This window comes from Micromys minutus (genome assembly GCF_963924665.1).
Source record: "Micromys minutus genome assembly, chromosome: 10".
NCBI lineage: Eukaryota > Metazoa > Chordata > Mammalia > Rodentia > Muridae > Micromys > Micromys minutus.
In genome coordinates, this window is record NC_137979.1 from 60693581 (window position 1) to 60710844 (window position 17264).

Genomic DNA, 17264 nt, shown 5'->3' on the forward strand with positions numbered 1-17264 from the left:
ATTTATTTATTTATTCTATATGAGTACACTGTAGCTGTCTTCAGACACACCAGCAGAGGGCATCGGATCTCATCACAGATGGTTGTGAGCCATCATGTGGTTGCTGAGATTTGAACTCAGGACCTCTGGAAGAGCAGTCAGTGCTCTTAACCATTGAGCCATCTCTCTAACTTGTAAGATTAAAATTAGATGACAGATACAAATGTCTAGCCTGACCTAGTGGGATACTTTTAATCCCAGTACGTTGGAGGGAGAGGAAGAGCAGAGATTCTCAACCTGTGGATTGTAACCCTGTGGGGGTCAAACGACCCTTTGACAGGGGTCCTACATAGAAGATATTCACATTAGGATTCATAACCACAGCAAATTACAGGTATGAGGCATTAGGAAAGTTGAGAGCCACTGAGGTAAAAAGCAAGTGCATTTCTGTGAGTTCAAGGCCAGCCACCCACCAGCTGAGTTTCAAACAAGGCTAGGGCTTATATAATGAGACCCATATCACAAAAAACAAAACAGCAGCAAAAACAGAACCAAACAAGTCTGTGTTTGTGTAAGAAGATGTTAGCTATGACTGCTCACCAGCATTGCTGTTTTTTTCTGCTGCTGTTAGACCATGGACTTCAGAGCCCTAGAGGTACTTTGGGCACTCCAACCCTTACTTCTGTATTCCCTGCCCACGTCGTTAGACTAACAGTCCCTTTTCAGAGAACCTAAATGACTTGTTCCTGGTGTGCCCATGGTACGTATAGTCCGGTCTGATACCAGGGCCTCCAGCCGCTGCCCTGGAATGAACCCCATTCAGGCCCAAATCAGTAAGAATGAGTCCCTGGTTGTATATTTGGATAGTTTTAATCATTAGCTTACGGTATGCCGCCAGGACCCTTTTCTGTCTGCATTTTTCAGAGGGAGAATTTGCCATTGATGAATCACACACTCAGACCTTAAGGCCCCTTCTGAACTTGCTAATGCATTTCAAATGAGCAGCAATAACCTATAGCAAAGCAGGAGATGGCAGCGATGGCCAAGCCTACCCCATTCCAAGAGGGTGGCTTGGATCCAAAACTGCTGTGAGCGAGCGTCCCAGCAATAAGCAGATGGCACACGCTCAACAGGAACGTGTGAAGAGCATGAAGAGCCCTGAGCAGAGATAAGAAGCCAGAGAAGCACCAAGGGGCCAGCAACAGCTAGAAGCCTCTGCCAGGCGAGGCCCTGCCCAGAAGCCCAAAGGAGCGGCTGCGCAAGAGCCACAGCTGGAAAAAAAGGGCCCTAGAAGCTGTGTTCTCAGCTAGAGGAGGGCCAGGAGAGATAGGGGAAGGGTTGTCAGACCAGTGGCAGATGCATTTGTCTAGGCCACATCAGTCCCCAGAGAGGGTTCCAACAGGCTGGTCAGCCCATCCCAGCTTACCCTCCTGTCACCAGAGAAGCACACCCTTCCTCCAACTAAAAGAATGGCCTGCATGTTCTCAATCAAGTATGGTTTTGTCACTTAGGCAACAGCTGGCCATATCAGGAGACATTTTTGACTGTCATGATTTGGGTTCCCAACATCTAATCAACAGTAAAACTAAGTAAAAGCCTGCCAAGAATCAGCCAAAGAAATGCCCGTAGGGGTGAGGTGAGAAGCTAGGCTCTGACCTAACAAGGCCCTGGCCTCCTGGCGTATGCAGGTCTAACCTCGTCTGTCCTTCCTTCCGTCTCTGCTGGGCCCTTGCATGAACCTCTCTGCTCTGTCGTCTGGCTGAGGCTGTACCCAGCCTCTCACGCTTGCCCTTGGCTAGATCTCAGTTGTTCCCCAGTTTGGCTTCCTCCGAGGTTTGGCATCAGTGGCTCCCTTATAGTCCCACCCAGCTTGCAATCTTCCCTCCCGCAGCCAAGCCTAGCCCTTGTTTTCAACTCTCCCTCACCCCTCACCCCAATTTGCATCCCTCCCTGCCCCCTAGCCCAGGTCCAGGTCACCTCCTCCAGCCTCAACCGCCCCCCAGTAATCACCCAGGTTGGAGTCTTCTGAACATGGAACAAAGCAGAATTGTCTAGAGCTAGCCAAGGTCACACTCAAAGCTGACAGTGCCTTCTCCGATTTTGTGCATGCATTTGCTCCCCTCTGGAGCACTTCCCTGGAAATACGCTCCCCTTTATCTCACTGCTTCTGTGGGTCCTGGAGCTGCTGAGCCCAGTGTGGCACAGGCTCCTTCAGTTGAAGAGAGGGGCGGGGGAAGGGGAGTATCTGCTCTAAAAAATGATCTCACCCTGTTGACCCGAGGGAGAGGGCCCTGGGGGACTAGAACCTCAGAAGGTACAGGAGGGAGCAGCAGCCTGGGCACCAAGGAGGTCTGAGCTGAGGAGGCTGGCTCTATCACGGTACCCCCTCCTCCTGGACACAGGATCCCACCTCACCGTCACCAGCCCCCTCAGCCCTACCCTCTGGCTCAGATGCAGCAGAAAGAAGGATCCTGAGTTGGAGTCAGCTGAGGCCTAGGTAGATCAGGACACACAGCCTCTGGATTGCTTCCAATTCTCCCAACACTCTTCCCCAACTCAAATCCCAGACGGTTTCAGGTTCGCCAACCCCCCCCCCCAAGGGCCAGCAGTACAGGAGGGCCAGGACTGGGCTAGGGAGGGGGCCCAGCCTTCACTGCAGCCCCACCAGCTCAGTGATGGGTGGGACATGCACCATGAACTCCTCATAGCGATTGAGGAACAGCTGGAACCGAGCCAGGTATGAGTCTTCATTGTAGGGCAGCTGCTTGTCATGGAGAAACTTCGATACCAAGGGCTTCACCTGAGAGACAGTTGCAGGAGAGCACTCTGAGTCACCGGCCTGCCCACCTCAGGAGTTCCCCTTCCTTCAACCATAGCCATTGCTTGGGAAAGTATAGGAGAGCTTCTACAGCCTTCTACCATACCCCAGAGGGGAAGGATGGTCTCTCACCCTCATCCCCCACAAGACTCTTGATGACTACATGCCCACCCGCCACAGCCCAAGGGACAACCAGCACCCCTCCCCCCAATCAAACATTCCAAATCTAATTTCATCCACAAAGCCATCAGGATGAACCCTGTCCCTTCCCATTTTACAGACTAAGGCTCAGTGAACTTGCCCAGAGTCACACTGCTACTAGGAAACCCAGGTGACTCCAAGCTGCCCTTCCTGGGTGACTTTCGAAGGGGCCAATGATGGGACTCGGGGTACAGATGAACACGGAGGTTCCCACTGCCCGCCGCCCAGCCTTTGGCTACCTTCAAGCACATGTGGTCAGAGAGCCAAGGGAAGAGGTGATGCTCCACGTGGCAGCTGATGAGGGAGTGGCCGAATGCCCAGTCCAGCACCGGCTGCCGTGGCAGGTTCAGAACCCCCAGGGTCATCATGTGAATCCGCCTGGGCTTCTTCTCCGGGGAGAACATAGGCAATCCGATGTGCTGCAACACACATAGGGGTCACACCCTGCAGGGACTTGGGCAACCCTATGTCACCTTCACCAAGCGTACACACCTACAGGTGTGAAAGTCTGGCGCTCTGGCCCAGCTTCTGTGCTAACCCAGTCTGCAGTGAGCTGAGTCCTTCCCACATCTAGGCCTCTCCCCATCTGGACAGTGAAGGGATTCAGACGTCTGTGACCCACTGCTTGCTCTTGCGACCCTATATACCTCACACCGGTGGCTTGCTTCTACCTGTGTGACCAAGCTCAGGTAGAGCAAAGTGAGGAACCATGAGGCAGGTCAAGGGCAGAGCAGGAGATGGAAGGTCTTTGAGAACAGCCAGGAGCTCGGCATTCAACTCTGCCATCATTTTTTAAAATTTATTCTATGTAAGTACACTGTAGCTGTCCTCAGACACACCAGAAGAGGGCATCAGATCTCATCACAGATGGTTGTGAGCCACCATGTGGTTGCTGGGATTTGAACTCAGGACCTCTGGAAGAGCAGCCAGTGCACTTAACCACTGAGCCATCTCTCCAGCCCCCTGGCATCATTTCTATAAGGAGATCTTCCTACTGCACTACGAATAAAGGCTCTTGTTAGATCTCTCTATGCCCAGCACTCAACACAGCCAATTTCTTCACTCTCTCATTGTGTCCCATCTGCCTGTCTTGATTCAGGTGAGGCACCTGCTCACCTCCAAGTACTCTAGACCCAGGGTGGTGCCTAGTGGATAAGGTGCTTGTACGGACCATTTGAATGAAACAGTAGAAGAGGAGGCACACATCTGACCTGGATGATGAACAGGGTTTAGATTAGAGAAGAAAGCAGGGAGGGGCTTGCCAGGACCAGGCAAAGGCAGCATCACTGAAACCCAAACTTCCTGTGATGACCCACGGTGACAGGGGAGGGGCAGGAATTGGGAGAAGCCTCCTTTGGTGACCTCTCTCTCCCTAAACGTTGGGTCTAGCCTGCTATCAGAACCCTGTAACTAAATGTTCCTCTTCACTGGCTGAATCCAGGACCCGGGGCTTACCTGAAAGATGTTGACATGGAGATAGGGGTGGGCCAGCAGGGATCTGACGAGCAGCATGCAGGCCAGTGCTGAACTAGGGTTCTTGAAGCCCGACACGTTCATGAACAGCCAGTACTGAGAGTAAAGGCCCAGGCAAATGAAGCCCAAAGCACGCAGTGCCGTCTTCAGCTCTTCCTTCCTCAAATGCTCTGTGGGAGAGGCAAGAAGTAACATAAGGAGGAACAACCATGAGCTGGCTTCCTGGTAAGCAGGGGTGTTAAGATAAAGGGGTGCTCTATGTGTGCTCAGCGAACTCAGATAACATGAGAGGGATGTCTGCCTTCTGAATGGATGGGGAATATCAAGCACCCTGGCCGAGGTCAATGTCTGCTCTATAGCCCTGTTCTCTTACCCCTGCGCATTGTCCTCTGATAGCAACTACTACAGCCTGCAGTGTGGTTTGTATGGGACACCTACAAAGTGGTCCTCCTGCACTCTCTTAAGATTTTATAAACGTGGGGTGTGTAATGGGTGTGTGTCTGTGTGTGTGTAAGTGCTGGTGCCCATGGAAATCTAAGGGATTGACTGATTCCCCCTGAAGCTGGAAGTTACATGGGATTGTGAGCATCCCAGTATGGATGCTAAGAGCTGAGGTCCGAGCATCTGGCATAGCAGGAGGGCCCTCTTAACCTCTAAGCCATCTCTCTAGCCCTTACACACACACTCTCTCACATCTGTGGTCTCCTTGTGTTTTCACACCCTGGAACAAAGTGAAGAACCTGAGGCAGGCAGGTCAAATTACCTACCCTCCCCCCCACTCGCCAGTAAGCAAAGAACTGACCTGGTCCTCGGTTCTCTCCAACCTGCTTGGCTGCCTTTGACAGGCTTGACTCACAGCTCCGAGCTATGTTCACAAGCAGGATCCACCAAGTCGGAGGAAGGAGAGGGGTTGGCAGGGCAGGTCTTTGCAGGACACTCAAATCCAGTACTCACCAAGAGCCACCAGTGGTGTCAGGATGGGGACCAAAAGTGGTCCAAGGAACATGTAGACATAGCGGTTGAGGAGAGGCGCCTTCCATGTGCTCGAGTCTCCCAGACCCACCACGTTGGTGTAACTGTGGTGCATATTGACATGGTTGAACTTAGCAAACTCTGCAGGGAAGGCTGTGCATACCTAGAGGTGGAGACAAAGGACATCGGGGACCCATGGACACAACAGAAAGAAGCAGAACCCAATCCCTGTTACTCCTTAGCCCTCCTCCTCTGCATCCACAGCTAATCCACCATCTCTCAAGCATCGTGACCCCAGATTGGCCACATACTGTCTTGTACTCAGCATGGCTCTGCGAAGCCTTTAGGAACAAGGAGGCTGGAACCCTGGATTGCCACTCTCCCTGTCAGTGCAGGCAAAGCTGGAATCTGCCAGTTTTGTGTGCAGACCTGGGAAAAAGCTGTGCCTTTGTGACACTCCTTGGCAGCCTGAGCTCAGAGCAGCAAGGAAAGGTTTCCAGGGCTTGAAGGTGGGTTGGATGGTGCATGGAAGTCAGGTCCTAAAAAGCTCACAATGCAAGCGGGAGGGGCATTGAGGCACTAGTATGCACTGGGCCAATGCCTCCCTAAAGTGACTCTCTTTGGTATAGGTCCACAATGGGAGGGATTCTCTGATGCCACTCACCAAAGCTCAGCACATCCTCCAGCTCTGACTCCAAGGAGAGCAAAGGTTCTGAATACAAAAGAGGGTCTAAGTGGTTTCTTATGCAAATATATGCAGATGTAGGGCTTCAAGAGTTTGATCCAGGCCAGAATATTTTGTAGACTTTAGTGAAGATGGCTTCCTGTTTCCAGGAGAAGGGAAAGCTGCCCAGTACCCGCTGCTGTGAGATGAGTTAACTGCAGGGACATGCCCTGAGCATCAGGTCTCAGAGTCAGGCCTGCCCTGCTTACTGGCTCACCAGTGTATGTTTCATACCTGAGGCTGTCCCGTGTAATGGAAAAAGCTAATTCCTTTTATTTGTTTAATTATTAGTTAACTAACTAATTAATGTGTGTGTGTACATAAATGTCATGCACGTGTAGAGATCAGAGTACAACTTTGTGGAGTTAGTACTCCCACCTTTACACAAGTTCCAGGGAGCAAACTCAGGTCACTACTAGGATTGAATGGTGAATGGTTTTATCTTCTGAGTCATCTCTGTGGCACCAGTTCCCTCTCTCCCCAAAGACCAATAGTAATTATGCTTGGAGAGTGTGCTGGTTTAAATAGACATTCATGTGCTTGAATGCTTGGCCCATCGGGACTTGGCATGAGTAGGAGGTGTGGTCTTGCTGGAGTGGGTGTGGCCTTGTTGGAGGAAGTGTGTCACTGTGTAGGTGGGCTTTGAGGTTTTATATATGCTCAAGCTACTCCCAGTGCTGACACAGTCTCCTCCTTGCTGCCTGCAGATCAAGATGTAAAACTCCCCAATACCATGTCTTCCTGCACACTGCCATGCTTCTCACCATGATGATAATGGACTGAACCACTGAACTGTAACCAGCCCCAACAAAATGTCCTTTATAAGAGTTGCCTTGGTCATGGTGTCTCTTCACAGCAATAAAACCTAAGACAGAGAATCAGTGGCAGAACCAGCCTGGTGTCTGACCAGGACTGTATATCTAAAGAAAGGTACCATCAGGTACCCAAAGGCTTCTCAGCAAGGTCCCAGGCACAGACCCAGGCCCTCAGGTGTGACTTGTGACCCGATGCCCACTTGCAGAGTCAATGAGTGATTTTTGCCTTGTGCTACGAATAAGAACTGATCTGAGCCTATCTAGGTCCCTCTTTTTTGTGTGCATGTGTGTGTCCACATGTGAGTATGCATGTCCACCAAGGCCAGAACTGGGCATCAGATTCCCGGGAGCTGGAGTTACAAGACGGGGGAGGGGGTTGTAAGCTGCCCAACATGGGTGCTGGTATCTGAACTGTCAAAGGGCTCTTAACCCAACCCAGCCCCCTCAGCATCATTTAGATGGTCCCTCCTGACAGGAAGAAGGAGTGACTTAGAAGAAAGGTGAGTTGTAGCATGTGTTGTGTGCCCATTTCCTATTCACCCAAGAACAATGAGAAATGGATACATGCTGTTGAGTTCTTTGTAAAATGGGTGACTTTCCTTCTGTAAACTGCCTCCATGTTGTTGTTACTGTTTGAGATAGGGTCTTGACATATAGCCCAGGCTGGCCTGGGACTCTCAGTCTTTCTGCCTTGGCCTCCTGGGTGCTGGGATTACAGATATGTGCCACCACAGCCAGCTGTAAAGGACCATTTATAAGTCTTACCCAAGATGTTTTTCCTCATACAGACCCAGAGAAAGTTCCAGAAACCTCCAGGTTGATGTGGCTTCTTAATAACACTCACCAGGCTCTGTGGCAGGGGGTGCCTTCCGGAAGACTCAACAGCTCCCTATCTCTATAGCATTTGCACCCTGAACACCCAAGACCCGATGAGAGAGGTACAAGTGGGGATGGGTTCCCCTAGACAGTACTTCATTCACAGTCCGGGGGGGGGGGGGCCTCCAAACTTTCACTCACTAACCTTTTCATGTACTTGTTTGTTGTCTTAAGCATCCTGCAGCCCCACAGGGTGTCAAAGGCCTCATGCTAGGCCCACAGGAATACCAGGAGGGAAATCTGAAAGCTATAGGACCCCACTGCTGCCAGATCAAAACTCAAAGCGTTATCTTCTGGGACCTCACCATTGTCCCTCCCGTATCCTAAGAGCCGTTAAAGCACACTCTGTCCACACCTAACACCCCCAGCACACACACCCAGGCACTCACTTTTCCTGAATAGCACGTGAAAAGACAGATGGCAGGGATATGCGTGTCATACTCGGCATATATTTATTTTTTTAAAAATATATTGGTGGACTTCCTTGAAGCTGAGATTTATCTGATTGTTTTGATCAATCAATTGACAAACTTACTGCTCAGGCCTCGCCACCCAGAGCTGGGAAGGGACCACCTATTCCCTAGAGCCAGCCAGAGGGCTCCTAGGGGAAAGAGGAAGCTGGGCATGTGTAGCCTGTGGTCTTCCTGCTGGAGGGACAATCATTACTGCCCCTCTCTCTCTGCGTTCCTTTTTTTTTTCCTTCTGGTTTTTGGAGACAGGGTGTGGCTCTGGCTCACCAGGAACTGCCTCTGTGTACCAGGCCTCAAATTCAGAGATCCACCTGCCTCCCTGAGTGCTGGGATTAAAGGAGTGTGTCACCACTCCCCGGCTCTACACCCTGCTTTCTCATCCTGCCCCTGCTGCTGTGCCCACTGCTGGCCCGTTTCAGGAGTGGCCCGTCTCAATATGGCCTTGGCTTCCACCTGGAGACCTAGATTTTGCCCTTGATTCTTCTTGCTCCTCCTGTCTTTCACTAGATAGCACCTGGCCAACATCTCCTACACTACCCCCACCCCACCCCCACCCTACTTCCCTTCACCCCAGCCTGGCCCTGCAATCCCTCCTATCTTCCTCCTGGTTTCTCTTACCAGTTAGTTTCCTGCTTGATTTACTACAAATCAAATTAAGTTGACCTAGTTTCAACTTAATTTAGGCTGTGATGTAATTTTATACTTGCTTTTGTTTCATTTTGATATTTCTAGACAGGGTTTCTCTGTGTATCCCTGGCTGTCCTAAAACTCACTCTGTAGACCAGCGAGGCCTTGAACTCACAGAGATCCACCTGCCTCTGCATCCCAAGTGCTGGGTTAAAGGAGTGTGGCACCATGCCTGGCCTGGGCCTTCTGTTATGTTTTTTGTTTTGTTTTGTTCTTTTGAGACAGGGTTTTTCTTTGTAGCCCTGGATGTCCTAGAACTCGATCTGTAGACCAGGCTGGCCTTGAACTCAGAGTTTAAAGGTGTGCAACGCCCACCACATCCTGGCTCTACCTCTGGGCTTTTTAAATTCTGCCTCATGACAGACTATTGCCTAATCACAAAATAGATTAAAATTTAAAACTAAGTCTATTTGGCTACAAGACAAAATACCAGTTCCTCAGCCTGGCACACGGGCCTTCTTGGCCTCCTTCACCTGGGCCCCTGTGAGAGTCTAGTAACTTCCATACATCACACCAGCCTCTCTTCTAAAATTCCTCTAGAGTTCCTCAGCCTCCACACCACTGATATTAAAGACCAGGTCACTACTCCACCCCCACTTTTTCATTTTGTGTGTGTGTTTCATTATGTGTGGTGCTTACATATGCATACACGTGGCTGAATGTGTACACGGTAAGTGTGCCTGTGGAAGCCCTGAAGTTGATGATGTCATAAAACATCCTCAATCACTCTTCCACCTTATCCTTTGAGGCAGGGTCTCTCAGACCAAGCCAGAGTTTGCCAATAAACACAGCCAGTCTTGATGGCTATCTTGCTCTGGGGATTACACCATCTCTAATTTCTGGGCTGCCAAATCTCCTCATCAGTTATGGAACTCCTGAGGTCCAATCTCCAATCCTTGTGCATGTCAAACACCCATCCCCACAGCCTTCTCACATCACTCATAGTGCACCGTGAGAGTCTACACACGTGATAATAAGGCACAGAACCCAGCACACACAGCTGCCAACATCAGCTTCCCTCTGTAAGTATAATTACTGGAATTAAACAAGGATGACTGATCCAATCCACTGGACTTCTCTGTCCTACACTGAGATGTCCTGTGAGCCTGTAATTATAAGATATGAATGTTCATACACAGTGGTGTATTTTGTACTGCACTGGTCTTTTAAATAAAAAAAAAACAAAAGGACAGAGAGAGAGAGAGAAAGAGAGAGAGAGAATGAATAATTGAAGGAAAGGAAGGGCTGGGGTACAGCTCAAAGATGGTGCAGGTGTTTGCTGTGCACAAGACCCTTTATCTAATCCTCTGCACCAGAAAAGAAAAAAAAATTATCCATCATGGCTGACCTTATTCAAACAAGAGTCCTGGATGGGAGCAAGATGGTAAGAGGCGTGCCAGAGGGAACAGCTTCGATGGGGCTCTACTGAACGACGGTGCGGAGAAAAAGAGGATCATGGCTAGCCTTGAGATTCTTTGGGGACCTGTGGATGGCAACATGTTTTCCCCTGTGTGACACCCCTCCCGAAAGGGCTCATCGAGCTGTTCGTGATTCCTAGTGGGCGCCACCGGTGACTCCACCCCACTGAGTTTACAAGGAGGACGTGAAGAGGAAGCCTAAAGAAGAGCTTTGAGACAGGTATGGCTGGTTCCCGCCCACTCAGGGGAGCATCCTTGGCTGTGACGTGACAGGCCTTAATTCACGTCCTTCTCAAATTCAGGACTTAAACCATGGTGGCCTGCTTATTCTACGTTGCCCAGAGCCTTTTCAGGCCATCCTAGCATGACATCCTTCCCTGGCCAACTCCAAGGATCCATGCCTAGCAGCCTCAGTGATGTAACTGAGGTAGAGAATGTTTTCTAGGTAAGGCAGGGAGGGAACTTCTTCAGGTAGGCCAGTAAGGGGTATTCAGTGAAACCTCCTCTGATGTGAGTAGGGGTCCATAGTTTTGGATGCAGCCTAGAGTAGTGGCCCTAATCTGTCCGATCTGTTCCAGCTCCCCAGAGTCACTGGAGAAAGAGCCTGGTCCCACTCCAGCTCAGACTTGGTAGGTCCTAAGCCAATACTACCAAGTGCTGGATTGCCAAAGAAAACCAGAGGTACTCAGCTGATGCCTGGAACAGCAGACTCTAGAACCCCGTAAGGAATGCAGGACCTAAGACCAGATGTTCTAAGAGATGGTGTCACCAGGGGTCAAGGTGACAAGGGAAGGATGAAAGGAGAAGACGGAAGGATTAGAAGTGACAGCCAAGGATCCAGGAAGGGTCTCATGCATCCTCTGAGGTTCCCAGGCCACGAGAGCCTGTCCTTTTTGTCAGGTAACACAATACGAACCCCTGCACCACCCTGCCAGGCTCTGCAGCCTCTCAGGTAACAAGCGTAAAACAGTAAAACAAACACTGGAAAACAGCCCCGTGCCAACCCATCCCTGCAGCTGTCAGTGGGTCTGAGTCTCCCCAGGAACATTCGTAAGGCCACACTATGGCTCATGGAAGGCCTGGCAAATCTGTACCTCAAAGGGTTAACAAGGAGGCAGTGTTATCATTCTCGTAGATTCCATGAAGAAACTAACCCCAGATATAGAGTTAACCACCTTGCTCAAGGTCAGGGCAACCACTGGGCCTGGGACTCCAATTAAGGCACAAGGCTACGAAGATATCACCCCACACATGCCAGCTAGGCAGGGCTGAGCCACTGAGTGGGAGTCAGTCCTGGAGAGGAGCCCGAGTTATGCCCTAAGGTTGGAAAATGGATGTGCTTCCTGACTAAAAAACCTAGTTCTGTCCACAGCTCACCAAAGCCCAGCAGTACAGTGTCACGGTACATCCCCCCCCCCCACGCCCCATTGGCTAACTTTCCCCTAGACCTTGTCCCCAAGTGGAATGCAAGGTCACAGTAGACAAATACTAACCGATGAGCTGCTAAGAACTTGGGTGGAAAAGAAAAAGAAGAAGCAAACATGAGGCCATTGGACAGGAGTTCACACGGGACAAAGCCTTGTGCAACAAACAGAACTCAGAACTCAGCCCGAAAGGTTCAGGTTCCTGCAGGTCACTGTGCTGGGGTTCTGAAGAAGTCTGAGCAGTCCAGGAAGACATTTCAACAGCAATGTCTCAGTTCTTTGCCTCCACTCAGCACATAAGACAGCTCCTCTGTCCCGTCCCCCCCCCCACCTCTCCCCTAGGCCATGTCAGAAGCCCTCACGCTCAATCAGGCACCAGTAGCCCAGAAACCTGGGAAGAACACTTCAGAATAACCCCTGCACAATAAACTCCTTGTAGTCCAAGACTGATAGCCTTTATTAGTCCCTAGCTGCCGTAGGCACCTAGCACTCAGCACCGCTTTAGAAAACCCAAGCAGAACTCAGTCTGTGCTCTGAGTCCCAGCATTAGGATGCTGTCTATACAAATGATGCAGGGGTGTGTCACCCTTGCCTCTCCTGGCAAGTTACAGACCTTGACTCCAGGGTCCAACCTGTGCCTATTAGTCTGGGCTGACCAAGAGCTTCCTGGAAAGAGGAGTATCTTAAAACTGACCATAAGAATCAGCAGCCTATGGGTCCCTCATGTCCTTGGCCCTTCAGAAACCTAGGCTGGTAAGAGAAGGCATGAGAGGAAAGGAGAGGAAAGGGAATGTTAGGTAAGAATGTTGCCACCACATAGTCAATGTGGCATATCAAAAGGTGTGTGCGTGTCTGTGTGTGTGTGTGATTGGTATGTGTATAAGTGTGTGGGGGTTCTTGTGTGTGTGTGTATGGTGGTCTGAATTGACAACGGCACTACAGGTTTGTGGGGAGTAGCAGTATTCAGAAGGGTAGACTTGGTGGTGGAGTGTGTCACTTGGAGCAGGCTTTGAGGTTTCAGATGCTCAAGCTAGGCCCAGTCTCCCTCTCCCTGCTGCCTGCCTATCCAGATATAGAACTATCAGCTACGTCTCCAGCACCATGTCTGCCCACACTCCTCCATGCTTCCCACCATGACACGATTGGACAAAACCTCTGAACTGTAAGCCAGCCCCAATGAAATGTTTTCCTCGAGAGTTACCATGTTCCTAATAGGTGGGGCCAGGGAGCCATGGGACCAAGGGAAGCAGGCATGGAGCAAGAGTGGGGTTGAGGAATGTCCTGGAACTCTTGTCCTGAGACCAGCCTGCATGTCCCGGAACATGCAGTCCTGTGCCCACTTCCCACCTGAGGAGGTCAAGTAGCCAGTAGCCAGGTTAACCTTCCCTTCCCCTTATAAGGACATGGCCAACAGCACCTGGAATTCCTCTTCATGCTAATGAGGCATCCTCAGCACCTTGGCCTTGGCCAATGATGTACATTCACCCCATAGCTCCTACTCACCCGCAAAGGTTTAAATAGCCTTTGTTGTGGTCAATTAAACAAGCTGTTTCACTGATGCCTGTCTCCCTAGAGTCTGTTCCCCCATCCTGAGGTGTGTGTGTGTGTGTGTGTGTGTGTGTGTGTGTGTGTGTGTGTTATACATAAAGTTACAGAAAAAGTTACATGATTCAGGGGACAGAAGAGATGGCTCAAAAGCTGAGAGTAATGGCTGCTCTTACGGAAGACCCAGGTTCCATTCCCAGCACCCATGCTGTATAGCTCGCAGCCACATGTAACTGCAGCTCCTGGGGATCTGATGCCCTCTCTGGCCTTCATGGTCATTGTGTGCGTGTAGTGCACGTATAGACAGACAGTTGCACACATCTCCACATAAAAAAAGGGGGGAGGGGACTTTCAAGATCATTCGGCAAGTTAAACTTGCTGTCGAGCCTAAGGACCTGAGTTGGAATCCCAGGACCTAAATGGTGGCAAGAGAAAACTGAGGGCTGGAGGGATGGCTCAGCGGTTAAGAGCACTGACTGCTCTTCCAGAGGTCCTGAGTTCAATTCCCAGCAACCACATGGTGGCTCACAACCATCTGTAATGGGATCTGATGCCCTCTTCTGGTGTGTCTGAAGACAGGTACAGTGTACTCACATGCATGAAATAAAACAAACAACAACAAAAAAACCAAACAGAGAACTGTTACATGTTGTCATCTGACCTTCACTGGCATGCCATGGCTCATGAAACCGCATCCCCAACACACATACAAAACAAATGCAATAAAATTATATAAAATTAAAAATAGCTACATGAATAAAAAGAGGTTGGTTGGTCCTCATAAGCAGCTTCCTTGTCTATTTCTAAGGGGCTGGGTAGATAGGTGAGGGTCCTCTGGAGTAGAAGAGAAAACAAAGTTGGTAGAGAATCTGGGAAGGCCTGAAGAACAACTTGTCCAGAGGCCTTTGCCCTCCTTGTAGGCCCACAGATGAGAAGGCCTAGCAAGGAGGGGTGGGGAAAGAGAGCCAAGTCCTTTCTGGAGATTACAGAAGTGAGCTTCTCAAGATGGCTTAGCCATCAGCTGCTGTAAGAAGAGCAGGCTGCAGAGCTGGAGTACCGTGACACGGGTCCCCAACACCCGGCACACGCCCCGATTCCGCCTACACTGTCCCCCTTCAGACAACAAGCCCTGATTGCAGAACCCAGAGGCTTCTCTGAGGCAACACAGCCCCGGAGCAAGTCTGGCCAGTTGCAGGCATCCTGGAAGAAGAAACTCCATCCACCTTTGGCCTGGTGCTACAGAGAGGTAAGGAGAGGAAGGAAGGAGTCAGAGGACAAGGAATGCCCTGAGGCGAGAAAAGTTTCAGCTGCTCAGCCAATGAAGATTATCACAAGATAAACCACGTTCATCAGCACAGGCAGACGTTGGCTACATAGGATGCAGGATTACTCACTAACTTCCTCTCAAGGGCACGCACACACACTGTACTGCACATTGCACACTTGGGTCTACCTACCCACTTTGGCAGCTCCCTGGCCATGTGAATGGACACAGTGTGGTCCAGTAACTGCCCCGTCCCGCCCGGCTCACCTCCACAAAGAAAACCATCAAGATCTTGCTCCAGCGTTTGGATTCTGTGAGGGCACTGTGAGTAGCCAGGTGGCTACCCTTGACTGTGAGTGTATAATGGCACACACCCAAGACTGTGATGCCAGTGACAAAGGCCAGGACATTATGGAAGCGTAGGCACAGGAACCCTGCAATGAGGAGGGACCAGGAATCAGGATATTGTCATCTTTTGAAAATATGGGTCCAGAGCGCCCCCCCACCCCCACCCCCCACTTTCCCAAATCCCGGGCCAAAGAGGCCTGTGGCAGGTTCCTTTAAGGCCTGAGAGGGATGGTTTGACTTTCTCTGTAGGATTTGGGACACAAAGTATCCCCACTGGGCTTTCCAAAGATATTTTGCTGTCCTCATTCCGCCAGGTCACCCTCCTGAGCCCCAGCCAGAGCCTCCAGTGTCCCCACATTACATTCTCTTCCCTTCTTCCCGAGTCACTCTCCCCTTCTCCACCCACTCACGACTCCTGGTGCAACTTTTTCCTTCACCACTTTGAAGCATCGGACTTTTCCCCCCACCTCCAATGGGGCATGAGCCGGACACCCCCCAGCTAGACGCTGGGGAGTGAGGTGGGAGCCAGGATCTCGAAGTCCTAAGGTTCCCTTCCAGCCTACACCACTTTCAGCCACGCGCCACCCCCATCCGCAGCCCGTGCCTCCGTCTCACCCGCCGGCAAGGCGAGCAGGCTGAGAGCGAGGATGGCGCAGTCCACACCGTGGCGCTCCCACCACGAGCTCGCCCGCACCACATCCTGCACCTGCCGCTCCAGCTCTCTCAACAGCGCCTCAGCAGCGCCGTCCCCCGGAGTCGCCCTGCGAACAGGCTCCATGGGCTCCCCCGACGCACTGGGCTGGAAGGACCGGAGGACTCGGTGTGCGCGCAGCTGCGGGCGCCCGAGAGAAGACAAAACGCGCGGGGAGGAGGGGAGGGGTGGAGGGGCGGAGTCACGCACCGGGCTGGGACACCACTAGCCCGAGGTCACCGTGCGAGGCGCGGGGTACCTTCTGCCACGCACAGCCGTGACCCGTGACCTAGGCGGGGCCTAGAAGCAGCCTCCCCTGCCAGCCCGTGGCAACAGAGCAGCTTGGGGAGGGAGGAGCCAGAGCGGTGCACGGGGTGGGGAGGTGACCCTGAGACAAGGTGTAGAGGGAACAGGACTGGGGCAATGTAGAAGACCCTTGAATGCTTTAAATGTTCATCCACTTCCTCTCAGTCTCCATCTCGGGTTCATTATGAGTTCTTGGCCCCAAAACTTGAGTATTTCTCTTTTTAAATTTTATCTCACTAAACTATTGATTTGTATGGTGTCCACATGCAGTTCAGAGGATAGCGAGTGGGTGGGTGGGGCTCGCTCTGAGTGTGGTTTTTAGCAGAAGTGACTTTTAGGGAGTTGGTTTTGCAGCCGGGCAACGGGTAGGGAGATGGGATAGATAGCTATGGTGAAAACACGTCTAGAGGTCACCACTGGGTGGGCGGACACACTGCTAGAATATCTCTACAACTCCACTGGATGGTGACAGCCAGGTCTGATGCAGGATTTGGAACAAGCCTGAGATTTGAGAATGTCTCCTCCCCTCACATCAGTGCTGGTCCAGTGTGACCAGTGTGGTCCTTTGAGGATAAGCCCCTGACTCCCCTCTCTGCCCCCTTTTACATATTCACGATACTTCCCCCAATCTCATTTCAAACCCTTAACAAACAAACAAACAAACAAACAACAAAACCCTGAGTCTGGTGTGCTGGAGACAGCAGCGGTTGGATTCCCGGGAGACCCTTGGGCAGGAGGGGAAGTGTGAGGAATTCAGCTATAGCTTGGATTCCTCTCCTGCTGTTCTCCTTCAGAGATGCATGTGTGAAGCCATGGTCTGGCTACACAGTCCTCTCAACTGACCCTGTAGCCCAGGCTGGTCTCAAACCTACTGTCCTTCTGCCCGGCTTCCCACATACTGTGACCTGCAATTCTTTCTGAAGGTTCAGGATCAAGATCTCCTGAGCAGGCCAGTGTCCTTGACTTCTATACACTTAAAAGGCATTGTGTAACCCTGTAGAAAGGACAACCCCTCCTGTAGTTCAGATCTTTCCGACATCTTGCTCCTGGGTTCAAACTCAGACAGGCCCCACAGTTATCGAATAGCTAAACTCCAAGTCTGGTTCTCCTGTAGACAGATGGTCTCAGACAGAGAAAGGGTGCTGCCCTTCTCCCTCCCTATCTCACACCTGGAGTCCCCACCACCAGGTTAGGACTTTTAGGGAGGAAGGTGAACAATTTTTGAAAGTGTAAGAATATTAATATGGGGTGTA

General features: G+C 51.1%; 1 protein-coding gene across 1 annotated transcript; it reads right to left on the reverse strand.

Annotated features, from left to right (window-relative positions):
- Positions 1 to 196: 196 nt before the first annotated feature.
- On the reverse strand, positions 197 to 15859 carry FADS6 (fatty acid desaturase 6). Its single transcript, XM_080922630.1, has 6 exons — positions 15630 to 15859; positions 14934 to 15100; positions 5426 to 5606; positions 4454 to 4641; positions 3238 to 3417; positions 197 to 2779 (listed from the first exon to the last, which is right to left on the reverse strand). The coding sequence occupies exons 1-6, from the start codon at positions 15790 to 15792 to the stop codon at positions 2630 to 2632; spliced, it is 1029 nt and encodes a 342-aa protein (XP_080778756.1). The 5' UTR covers positions 15793 to 15859; the 3' UTR covers positions 197 to 2629.
- Positions 15860 to 17264: the final 1405 nt, after the last annotated feature.

Coding starts and splice junctions, on each gene's coding strand:
- FADS6 (XM_080922630.1), bottom strand. CDS start 15,792: ATGGAGCCTGTTCGCAGGGCGACTCCGGGGGACGGCGCTGCTGAGGCG. Junction 4,642..5,425: donor GACACCACTGGTGGCTCTTG/GTGAGTACTGGA, acceptor CCTCTCCCACAG/AGCATTTGAGGAAGGAAGAG. Junction 2,780..3,237: donor CTGACCACATGTGCTTGAAG/GTAGCCAAAGGC, acceptor ACTGTCTCTCAG/GTGAAGCCCTTGGTATCGAA.